The sequence below is a fragment of the Ammodytes marinus genome, assembly GCF_949987685.1.
Source record: "Ammodytes marinus genome assembly, chromosome: 14".
Taxonomy (NCBI): Eukaryota; Metazoa; Chordata; class Actinopteri; order Uranoscopiformes; family Ammodytidae; genus Ammodytes; species Ammodytes marinus.
This window is the reverse complement of record NC_137218.1, coordinates 6968071-6980533: the sequence shown is the minus strand read 5'-3', so window position 1 is coordinate 6980533 and position 12463 is coordinate 6968071. Positions and strand designations below refer to the sequence as shown.

General features: G+C 39.6%; 1 protein-coding gene across 1 annotated transcript; it reads right to left on the bottom strand.

Annotated features, from left to right (window-relative positions):
• Window positions 1–374: 374 nt before the first annotated feature.
• On the bottom strand, window positions 375–5322 carry LOC307260616 (dual specificity protein kinase CLK4-like; the record flags this gene model as incomplete). The annotated part of the gene is made up of 12 exons (XM_080040890.1): window positions 375–524; window positions 808–898; window positions 1282–1361; window positions 1537–1619; window positions 1732–1861; window positions 2061–2155; window positions 2648–2814; window positions 3038–3151; window positions 3713–3779; window positions 3904–4063; window positions 4500–4594; window positions 5286–5322. The coding sequence occupies 12 exons, from the start codon at window positions 5320–5322 to the stop codon at window positions 375–377; spliced, it is 1269 nt and encodes a 422-aa protein (XP_079897016.1).
• Between the last annotated feature and the right edge of the window lie 7141 nt (window positions 5323–12463).

Genomic DNA, 12463 nt, shown 5'->3' with positions numbered 1-12463 from the left:
GGTTCTCACTTCTTCCAAGGCTTGTTTGAGGGTTAAGACAATGTTTTAAGGTTCAGGTTAGAATTAGGTTTATGTTAGGACTAGTGTGAGGTTTGGGGTTAGGGTAAGGGGCTAGGGAATGCTTTATCTCTACACTTTCTTTCTGCACTGTGTCCTTGCACTACTTTTGTGTTTATTTGTGTCTCAGGTGTTGCTCTCTTCACTTGTTTTTCTTCTTCTTCTATAACGCATTGTTCAAAGGAGCCTGATGAGGCTTAAGAATTTCATTGCCAATGGCTGCTGCTGTAATTGTTGTGCATGTCAATGGGTGTCCTCATAAATATATAAGTACAAGAATGTGTGTGTTTGTGTGTGAGTGTGTGTGTGTGTGCGTGCTAGCTGCGCTGCGGCGTCCTTAGCGGGCTAAAGAACGGGTGCCACAGCGCCTCCTCCAGGGTGATGCGTCTACAGGTGTCATACTCCAACATACAGTGTAGCAGGTCGAACAGCTCCGTCTCCTCCGAGCTCTTCCTCTGCATGTACTGCTACCAGAAATAACACATTTTACCATTACTTCATAGTACTGTACGGTGAGTACGTGAGTCAAATTTTATTTATATAGCTCATTTCAAAAGCTAGGTTACAAAGTGCTTAACAAAGGACAGATGAATAAAATACAAACAATAAAAACAGAAGAAGAAAAAAAAGGGTAAATCGGGTAATAAAAGTAACCGAGTAAAAGTGCTGCACATAATTCATGCACAGAAACGTTCGTGCTGCTACCTCCTCTACACCATGGCTGATATTGATTTGGCATAGTATTTGTACCTTGAGAGGTTTGCAGTGTTTCCGGATGTAATCATCAGAGGAGCTCTTGTCGTCCCAGTTCAAACGCTCATTCTCCACGTAATGCTGCTTTCTACACACAATACAGTACGTATGGGTTAAGTGGGAGGTAGGACAGGTAGCTTCAGTTCATTCCCCCAAAGGAGGGGTAAGCAAGGCAGCGTTGCAATCTAGAATCTTACCACAAGATGCCACTAAATACTATATTAGTTTAGATATTACACACTGTTCATTAAACCCATTGATGCCTGATGCTGCGCGACAGACAGGAGATACTGTACATGTTGCGTCCCGCAGCATCAGGCGTCAATGGGTTAAAGATTTTTTGACAACCTTAGTTTTCAGAAAATTTAGAAAGACGATATACTTCATGCTCCTTTAAACATTTTGCAAGAAAGAATGAAAAAAAAAATCATATCACAAAAAAAAATGTGTTTGATAGAGGTGAACAATTACTTTGTCTTCTTCAGTAGGTGGGGGGGAATCGGTCCGAGGACTTTCTCCATCATGGCCAGATGTTCTATACTGTCGTGGGTCTAAAACAACAGATAGGACTGTCAATGTTCCTGTGTGTGTGTGTGTGTGTGTGTGTGTGTGTGTGTGTGTGTGTGTGTGTGTGTGTGTGTGTGTGTGTGTGCGTGCGTGTGTTGTGTGTGTGTATGCGTGTGTATGTGTGTGTTTATGTATTTGTGCCTGTGTGTAGGTACCTACCGAAAAGAGTGTACGTCCCAGATAAAACTCCATCAGAACGCAGCCTAGACTCCAAACGTCACACGACTGGTTCCAGCCCAGGTCTGTGCACAAAAATGATATATGATAGTGATTGAGACAAACGGGCATAATCAAAAGTAATGTGTGTGTGCGTCTGTTTGTGTGTGTGTGTGAGAGAGAGAGTGGTGTGTGTACCTAGTATGATCTCTGGCGCTCGGTAGTGGCGCGTCGACACCAGTGATTCGTGATGTTCGTGGTCAAATGTGGCGGTGCCAAAATCCACCACCTTTACATCCAGATTCCTCAGTTTCCTCTCCTCACAGTTCTGTGTCACAAACACACACGCACACGTACACACGTACACACACACACACACAGACACACACACACACACACACACACACACATACACACACACGCACACACACACACAGTTAAACATCCGTCACTATTTTGGCCTGGAAATGACAGCGTGACACGGTCTATCTGTTTTTCCTCACTTGTTCTTATAAAAGGTGGTTTACCGTCTCATTATTGTACTGCAGGTCGTAATCCGAGGAGACAAACAGGATGTTCTCTGGCTTCAGGTCCGTGTGAGTCAGCTTGTTACGATGCAGGACTGTAAAAACACACACACACACACACATACACACACACATACACACACACACACACACACACACACACACACACACACACACACACACACACACACACACACACACACACACACACACACACACACACACACACACACGAAAACACACATTGTAAATTGCATGTTTCGGTTAAATCATAGATTTCTTTCTCGCAGTACTGCACCAAGTGAGTTGAACAACACACAAGCCAAGTTTACATCCCAATTGAAAAAAGGAAATTCTGATAAATATCACAGTCAACAACCCCAAACATGATTTATTGTGCCGAATGTAGGTATTGGAAAACTAACTATTTTCATTAATGCAAGGGTACAATTATGCAATACAGTAATTTAATTGACAGGTGAACAACTCAGTTAAACAACATTTTTACAGCACTTGCTTGTGACACACAGACACACACGCATACACACAAACACACACACACACACACACACACACACACGACTCACAGCATACAGCTCTGAAGGTCTGGAAAGCGATGTTCCTGATCATCTCCACGCTGAAGGGCAGGAATCTGTTCTGTTGGAGGAACTCAAAGGTGCTGAGGCCCAGCAGCTCAAACACTATGCAGATGTGACCGTCATGATCGAACCAGTCCAACATCCGCACACAGGCACTGGCAGGGGAAAGTAAAAGATCCATAAACATGTGTAGCATTTCCCTCATTGAAAGGCTTAAGAATTCAAATGCACAATCAAAGCTTATTTTTTATTTTTGCACGTGTATGGTTTGAAACCCCAGCTAGCCTCAGCTTAAGCCCATACATGATGTATTAAATCAAATACTTTTAGGGGAGAAAGACGGTGTTTTGTATTTAGTGCAGCAGCTAATACACTCACAATCCGTTGTCTTCATCCAGGCTGTTTATCTCCTCCAGCACGGCGATCTCCGACCTCGCTACTTCACGGAACGACTCAAAATTCCTCACAATCTTCACCGCGACATGCTCCTCTCTGTCCAACACACAGGTAGATGCACACAGGCAGGCAGGGAAAATTAAACAAATTAAACAGAACTAATGCTACAAAAAGTAATTAATAAACTGATGATTTAACTCTTTCTGGCTATTGGCTGTTGGCTAATAAAGCAGGATGTTGTCATGACGAATAGAAACTAAGAAAACCTTATCACAAAGATTAACTAGAACTTCTCCATGGCGGTTATCTGCCTCCACGATGGACACGATTGCAGAACGGTGAAAGTACAGTGGTGGTAGGCAATGCACTAAAGAAAGTAAAGCTCCTAGAAGTTGTGCCAATTTGATGAAAATCTGTCAAAGAATTTTGTGAGATATTGTGTTCACGATGCATGATGCATGTGACTGTGACCGGCTTGACCTTTGACCTATGACTTTCCAAAATCTATTTAGTTCATCTTTGAGTCAGAGTCGACATTTGTGCAAACTGCAGAGAAAATCCCTCAAAGGGTTCACAAGATATTGCGTTCACATCGACTTAGCAGTATGACAACCCAACAGTTAGAAAATTCATGGTTCAATCAGCAAGCACGCTTACCTTTCTCTATCAATACACTCCACCACTTTTCCAAAGGCTCCCACTCCCAGTGTACACACCACCTCATCTGGTGAAAGGATAGACACATTTACAGTATGAGTCAGCCAATCAACATCAAACATCAAAGCTATGACAGGGACAGAAAAACACACTTAAAATTTAAAATGTTTTCTGTTTTTTGTGTCAAGTACATCTGTCTTTCAGCAGGAGTCCGGTGTGGTAGAGCAGGTGTCCCTCTTCAGCGTCCTCATTGCTCTCTCCCTGTGGACTCTTCTTCTCCCCGTCACCACCGGCTTCGACAGCATTGTCACCAGGAAAAGCAGATCCGAACTGGGGCGAGGTGTCGTCAGCCTGTTGCACACACGCGACAAAGATAGAAGAGATGAAGCGATGAAGGCAGGTGTCGGCGATCGAGACATACAAGTCAACATGAAATATGGTTTTTAAAAAAAGGATAGGGTGTGACAATATGACACGTCCGTTTGTTAACCACAAAAAGGACTTTTTTAAACGGGGGACAGTTTGAACTTTTGAGCTTTGGAACACACCAAGAATAGTAAGAAGTCCAGTTCTTTACTCTTGTGTATTAAGACGAAACTAAACAAGTTTCAAGAACCTCCAAATATAGGATATGTATTGTTTTGGGGTTAAAGCATATAGGAGGTTTTAAGGTCATACGTGTGTGCTTTATACTGTATAGAATGTTCCCCTGATGGCTAGCAAACAAAAAGAAAGTATGTATATTATTTTTGGCTATTCTACTTTTACAGGAGGAAGCGAATCTTACCGAGTTGCTGGAGTCTGGGGAGGTACTGAGTTTTCCCTGGATCAAGCCGTCAGTCTTTCTGTCAGCGTGGACGTCTTTTTTGAGATCGTCCCCATCTAACAGCCAAAGAAAAAAAATATATCAGAAATACACTCAGTGCAATTTGAATATACATTTTCTTCTAATTTACTCTAAATCAAATAACACTGCACAGGTATGAGTAACAGTTAATGTGTCCTATAGTAAGACCGCATACACAGACTGTGGCTGAATATAAATAGAAGTAAAGTTACCTCTCCAAGAACCACAATCCTTGTTGTTCCAGCCCATAATATGGATATACACACAGGGCTCGGTTGTTCCAGTTTACTCCCTCTTCTTTAGCCTCTGAAGGTCTGCTGGTGACTGGACAGATAAGGGGGAAATAACACACGGACAGACAAGGCTGAGTAACATGCCCATGACCTTAAGTCTATGTAGCCACACTGGCACCCCCTGTAAAGCTGATATACTATACACTCTACACTAAAATTATAACTCTCGAGATCTGTTGCTATACCTGAACGAAGACCTTGGTTCCTTATAGAAAGGGTTATGAAACTCTTTAGCGTCTTTATCTCATCTTCTATGTTCAGCCCCTCTTTATAATTTCGGAAATGTTTAATAGCAGAAAATTGATGCAACTGAAACGTCAACCTTGGCTTTGAGTGTTCTAGAATCTCCTCAGCTCTTCCGTGGTGCTCTGCTGCCCCTGGTATTCTAACTCTTCCAAAGCCCTTGATCTACAGGGGTAAAGATTTCCTCAACCCGCATTGCCCTCCTCTCTGTTTCCAGAGTTGTACATAGTGTGACATATCCCTCCAACCTACAAACCTACTGGCGTCTCTCTATCTCGAGGGCTTTCCTTGGCCTTTTGGAAGAGGCTCATAGTTACGAGACCCCCCCCCCCCCCCCCCTCCCCCGTCTGAGGTCAACTTCCAAAGGGTCATGAAGATAACATGAAACTGAAATGGTCCCAGAGGAGAAATAAGTTTTTTTAGAGCAGTCATCCGAAACGGTAAAGTCATAAAGAGATAAGAATAGAGTTATATTATATCGATAGGATGTAGCACATTTAAAAAACGTGGATATATTTGAAAAAGGTATTTTGTGAGACTAACTATTTCATCAATTTGAAATTATAATTAATAACTTTGGCATTACCGCTATGTTCTATTAGTTTTTAGTATACATTACTCTAACAGTAAAGCACTTTATGGGGGGGATTTTCAGCATTTGTTGTTCATAGTTTTTCCTAGCAACCGGTGCAAGAGTTTGGCTAGTGTTTTAGATTATTGACAACAATTGAACTCTATAGCAAAGTGGTCAAGTTAAATCAGGCTTTGGATAAAACAGACAATACACAGATCAAATCCTTGTTGGTTTTGGTCTGACAAACAGAACAAAATATCTCAACCTTAATTTATTAACTACTTGTCTTGTAAATCAGGTCGTAAAATCCATTTTCCACGGGTGATTGAAATGTTGACAACAGCACGTCCACAAGCTTACAGTTTATGGTACTAAATGCATTGCTATGTATACCGTAGCTCTCTCCTGTCGCCCCCAGGGCACTCCCTGTCTAAAAGGAAATTCCATTCATAGTGGGAGTTTCTCTCTTACACTGCGGTATATATGTTCATCACCTCCTGACGTATATCTAGGCTATTTTTATGTCTTTTTATTTTTACCTTTGAAACAGATATTACATACTGTATCAGTGTCCTCTACAACCAAGTAAGATTTTTTTTTTAAATAATCTTAATTTTAAGAATGAAGGAAAACTGCCTACATTTGAACCAACTAATAATCTTGGGTTGAGATAACTTATCATTCATATATAATGTAACATCAAGTTTCTACCAACTCATTATTTTTTGTTCAGAAAGTTTTTCAGGCATTTTCTAACACTAATATTGTTTAAAATACTGATACTTGTTGATGTATAATGTGAAGGTATGAAGTAGGAGTATGTAGAACTCAACATTTTATGAATGTATAAGTTATCTCAACAAAAAATAATTAGTTGGCAGATGGCAGTTTTCCTTAAAATGTAAGAGTTTTAGTCGGCCTCAAAACAAAAACTAAAAAATTGTACAGACAATTGCCCTGAGTTTGGCGTTTCCTTCCATTTAATAATGTAAGAATTTTCCTTTTAAATTCATATTTTGAAATTCAGAAATACTTATTTTCTGATTGCTTTTCCCTGTGCTTTTTTTTACAGTGTTCTAATATGTGTACCAAAACAGTCACATGTTTAAGGTTGTTAAGCCAACAATGTGGATGCGTGTTAGTGGTTTTATAGCGGGGGACTCTCCTCCTCCAGGAATGGACCGGTCTCTCCGCACGAGGCCCGGCTCAGCTTTCTCTAATGGGCCGTAAATCACTGAATACGACTCGGCGCTGCTGACAACATGCAGAGCGTTGTCACTCACTTAAAGATCCTCCAACACTCACCAACCAGGAGCGAAGAGGCTTACACTATGCATATGCGTTGTTAGGCAGAACAAGGAAGGGAAGGGACCCACACACCCACCCCCAACTGCAGCCTCATGTATGCAAAACACTCTAGTTCACATGAATGCCTTAAAAACTTGACTTGCATTATGTACAGTAAGTATGTATTATTGTATGTATACTGTAATTAGCTTTTCTCTTGAATTTATTGTGATATAGGCTAAAGGAAGAAAGTGTATCTCCATTATGTTTTGGTCGAGAGAAAAGATGCAAGAGAAAGTCATTGTGGAAGTATTTTTAGCCAAGCTAGATAAAGCTTGGAGAATGTCAAGGTTGGTGAGTGTTAGTCAGGCGGTCCAGCATTTGTTGTGTCGGACTGACTTTGACTTATCTTTGCCTTTGAGCTGCATTCTGTAGAAATAATAATAATGGCACTACAGTATATAAGTTAAGTTTATGATGCTAATGATTCTTCTACCTCAACTTTATTTAATATTATTGTTAGGGGAAACTTTGAACTTTTCATAAAATGTAATTGAAATTATCCATGGTTTCCAGATTATTACAGAGCGAATTGACTTTTATACTTGTGGTGCTTCACCAAACTACTCTTTTCCTGAAGAATTATTGTTTTTGATACTGAATCGAAACAATCTCCTTGGGCTCTGTTCATTCTTGAAACTGCAGCTCTGTTTGTTTTCTACTTTGAACATCAATAAATCAATCAACCTTTATGTATATAGCCCTTTACAGCAACCAGCAGGTTCCAACAGTCTTTTAAATCAAGGAAACAATAAAACTTAACATACAGTAAAATCACAAAAGCTTACATAAAAGCAGGAGGGGGAAAAAAAGGAAAATGTTACAGCACTACTGTGTATTAAAGGCCTTTCTAAATGGTTTTAAGGTAAAAATTTAAAATCAACTGTGTCTGTGATCAGGGGGCAACATGTTCCATAGTCTCGGGCCAGCGACTGCAAAAGTGTGATAAATAAATAAAAGGATGATTCATATGATTTAATTCAATCCAAATGCTTGAGATATTGGACTAATAGCCTGGCTTTGATTGGATGGGGATTATACTGCGCTTTCAGTTTAAATTCAACAGTTCATCATTCATTCAACAGTTTATGCATTTAGATGAACTCTTTCAACAGTCTCTTACAATAGGCCCTATGTCTACAGTACTTACCACAATAGAGAAAACTACAGATAGTAAAACTAACACAAGCTCCACGGTATACTTCAGATAGGTAGACCTATAAAATACATATCCCTACAATCTTAAAAACAACTAACAACATTATAATGTCATTTTTTTCAAAAGATTGGTCTGCTTCAGGATTTGAATAAGAGCACAACAATCTATTAATGTCAACTTTACTTGCATCTCTCTCTTCCACGTTTCAAAAACACATTGCTCAAATCCTTGTTGATACAAAGTCACACGTAGAAATGCATGCTCTTCCTGTATTAAATACATTTCAGATGTATTACTCTGCGTTAGGAAAGTTAATCATTCTCTGCTTACCTATCTGTGTTATTGAAGCTGTGATGTCTTCTGCTCTGTCCCACTGCTGATTTTGTCTGCTGTTAGATTAAGTCACTAACCCTCCTCTTCTTCACCTTCTCGCGCCAGTCTCTCTCTCTCTCTCTCTCTCTCTCTCTCTCTCTCTCTCTCTCTCTCTCTCTCTCCCACGGGAGGAAAGCAAACACTTGTTGCCACGCCGCTAAACAAGGAGGGACGGAAATGGCTTCCAACCCTAGGTGCAATAAAATATTATGTCGCTTCAGAAAACCAAGACGTGAACATTCCGACGTACTTCAAGGCAGTAAAATCCCCGGCCAGCTGCAGTGAAAAGGGACCCGGGCTAGCCGCAGCCGCGACCTCTTGGCCTGACCCAACACGGGGGCTCTTCTTTCGTCCTGCTGGAGAAAACACAGTATACTGTGTCTGATCTGGAATATAACTGACACAGAACGATGCAGGGGATTGTGTGATATAATCCACTAATTACATGTGACACGTTCAACACATACTAGATTAGTATGTAAGAAAAGGGACATTATAGGTTGCATTGTATAAGACCCAGGTCAATAGGCCTACACTGTAGTGGATTGCTTTTTGTTTGTTTATCCTGAGAGTCACTGCTTGTTCGATAAACTGAGAAGACTAAACTACAATGGCTTTTTTATTTGCAATAAATAAAGGTGTTTTTTTTGGGGGGAAGATTTTTGCCTTCATTTGACATTTGACAAAGCGATATGGTTAGAGAGCGAAGAAGTTGACATGAAACAAAGGCCCCCAGACAGAATCAAAAAGTGCAATTACAGGCTATGCATGTTAGGCAACCGATTCACAAGGATACCACCAAATGCAACAGTATATTTCAATTGTTTTCAGGTCTTTCAAAGCATTACATTTAACCTATTATAGAGCTGTGGGTAACAGCCATCTCACGGATGAATTCATTGTTGGTTTAGGTGTCATGGGAATTTTTTTATAATGATTAAAAACATGAAATAATGTGTTATCTAAAGTAACTTAACGTGTTATTTTATAATAACAATATGAAAACAATGTGATAATACAAATAATCTGTAGCTTTATGAAGCTTTGCAGTGAGCTTGAGATTCGGGCCTTCTCGTTTACCTCCAAAAACCCACCATACACGACCACAACCTCAACTCCAAAAGGCAGACAATGTGAGCGACTAGCTGGTCATACATATTGTGTAGCATTTAGCAGATAAAATGCCAGATATTTCATTTTCTGACCACTGTTTTATGGTGACCATACAGTCAGTCTACATTAAGAGTGTGTTAAAAAAAGAAAAGAAAGTGGCCTGCTGAACATTTAAAAAAGGAAATCTTAAACCTCAAATTAGCACTCAAAACTGTACGTTAACCTAGCCAATCCCACCTATCATACTGCACCCACCAATGGCTTACATGACGTGGTGTTCCGCAGAGCTCAAATCTAGGCCCATTGTCTTTAGTTTTATATGCTATGAGTCAATAATCACAGATCTTTCCTTTAGATCTAATACTTTTTAAGTGGGAGATTTGTTTTCGATCATGCTTGCCTTGGGTCAGAAAGAAATAAACAAATTATATAACGTATTATTTTCACCCTGCTGAAGTAGCATCAGTGAGCAACCAAAGGAGCGAGGCTTTATGGAAACTTAGACAAGGTCATTTGACCGGCCCGTGACATCTCTGTAAAATCCCAAGCATGTTTTCAATATAAAACTTTCAAAGAAACTATTTTTGGATTTACAACCTGTACCGGAACCTAATCTGACGGCAAAACTAAAATGAACATTGCAACACCAGGGCCCAGCCTGACGCCTCACAAATCCTTACGCTAAAATGATTATTTATGGGGTTTCCTATTAGGCTGATAAGATCAAAGTTCACCGCAGTGTCACCGGTGATGGCCGTGACGTGACCAGTATATGTTGCCCCAAGTGTAGATTCAATCGTTAAAATGGTGTCAAGTCAACATTGCAGCGCTGCAAGTGATGAGTGACTGATATGAACAGTATGTGCTGTACATCCAGTGCCATGCCTTAAATACACAGACTAAACGAATGTGCATAACAAGTGCATTTCGAACGTCAAAGGAATTTATAGGCTATAGATTTTCAGTAGGTTTCTAGGTTGAATACATACAGTATAATCCCATTTTTTTCTTAGAAAATTATTTGTATTTTCGAAGGCAAGGGACGTGTCAAAATGTGTAATTTCTTAAAGTTTAACCAAGATAGATATCAGTTTTGAGTTCCACTAGGGTACCTCCCCTTTAATGAAGATATGAATGGAATCTTTTATAAGACACATGCATTAATAGTCCATAACTCTAGATAAACAGCCTTTTTAACAGGGGCATATCTGAATACAGCTTGGTGCATCAGACTGTTTTACTGCGACTTGGACCCACATTAACCACTGCCTGCAAGCCTGTATTGGTTTCGCAAACATAAAAATTAAAAATATCCTCGCATTTAACAACCAGCTTGGTTCATATTCTGAAACTAGATGCTGATCCCACCAGAAGCACATGGGCTCCTTTCCTTTGAATAAGTCATAATTTACCTTGACAATTTAATATCTAAAAATTATGTGACTATGGTTTGACTATTTATAGGTATGTTTTTGAGTGAAATAACATTTTTGTTATATTCTATAGTCTACTAACAACTCCTCAATTTATCCCGAAATTTGCAGCATAAATATTGAAATTTAGAGTATTTTCATTCATTAATTTAGAGATGTCAAATCAGGAAAAATCTGGAGTATTTTTTCCAGACAATATATAGACAGTATACGTATATAAGTACAACTGAAAAATGTATCAATTTGTCAATTGACAAGAACATAATCGGCAACTTTCAGCATGGTAAAGGTGTCACTTTGGGCTCTGGGAGTTTTCAATGATTAATCAAATATTGTACCTGAAATACGGATACAGGTTCAGGTGGATACACAGATACACTGGTGACAAAAGGCATTACTAATACATTCATCAAAATTCTGTTGTATTAGATTATGTTTGTTATCATTTATAATCATAAGAGGAAAACATTTGACCCTGAGAAATATTTCAAAGTTCCTTGTAGAAGGTAACATTTCCAATTCAGGACTTTAACTTCTGTAGTATGTGTACTGTTACTTCAGTAAAAAATCTGAATATTTTTCTAGACAACTCATTTGGAATGATGGTTTTATTGTTTCTTATTGAAAAGTGTATTGAAGTTATTAATACTGTAGTTATCATGTGTGATCACTTGAGGGTGCTGATGTTGGTCGTTGTGTTTTTTTCTCTAGAGGATTCAGACAGTGAGGTCAATCTTTCTTGACAGAGACGCAGACTGACTGCTGGTTAGCAATATTTAAATGCCTGTGATTCATTGCATACATGCAGTCAAAGTGAAGAGGAGAGGACGTGACAAATTTAATTTAGTGGAGAGCACACACACACACACACACACACACACACACACACACACACACACACACACACACACACACACACACACACAGCACTTTGTAATGAAGAGTATGCCGCCCATTGCCAGTTGTATTGACAGACAGATGGGAAAGCTCTCAGCAGTGATTAGAATTCGGTCTATCAGTCACACAAACAGCAGACATACAGTATAGCAATAATACATATGGGGTTTTCAGTATGTTACACTTACTGTAAATGGGAAATATTTGTTAACCTAACAAAGATTCTTGGTTGTCTGTAAGACAGTTTAAACATTTCTAAAGGGAGGAGGTCGGAGTGGATTGCTGTCCAACCAACAGCCAACATTGGTTTGTTGGTAAATTGAGATTTATTTTGGTCTTCCAGATTGTCTTTTGCCTGTAGGAGTCCATCTCTGTGAAACCTTTGGGTACTGTCAAAACTTAACCAAACCAATAGTGGTGGACCAGAAGGCAATAACAGGTTTGGAGAAGTATAGGCCTTGTTGGATGGACAG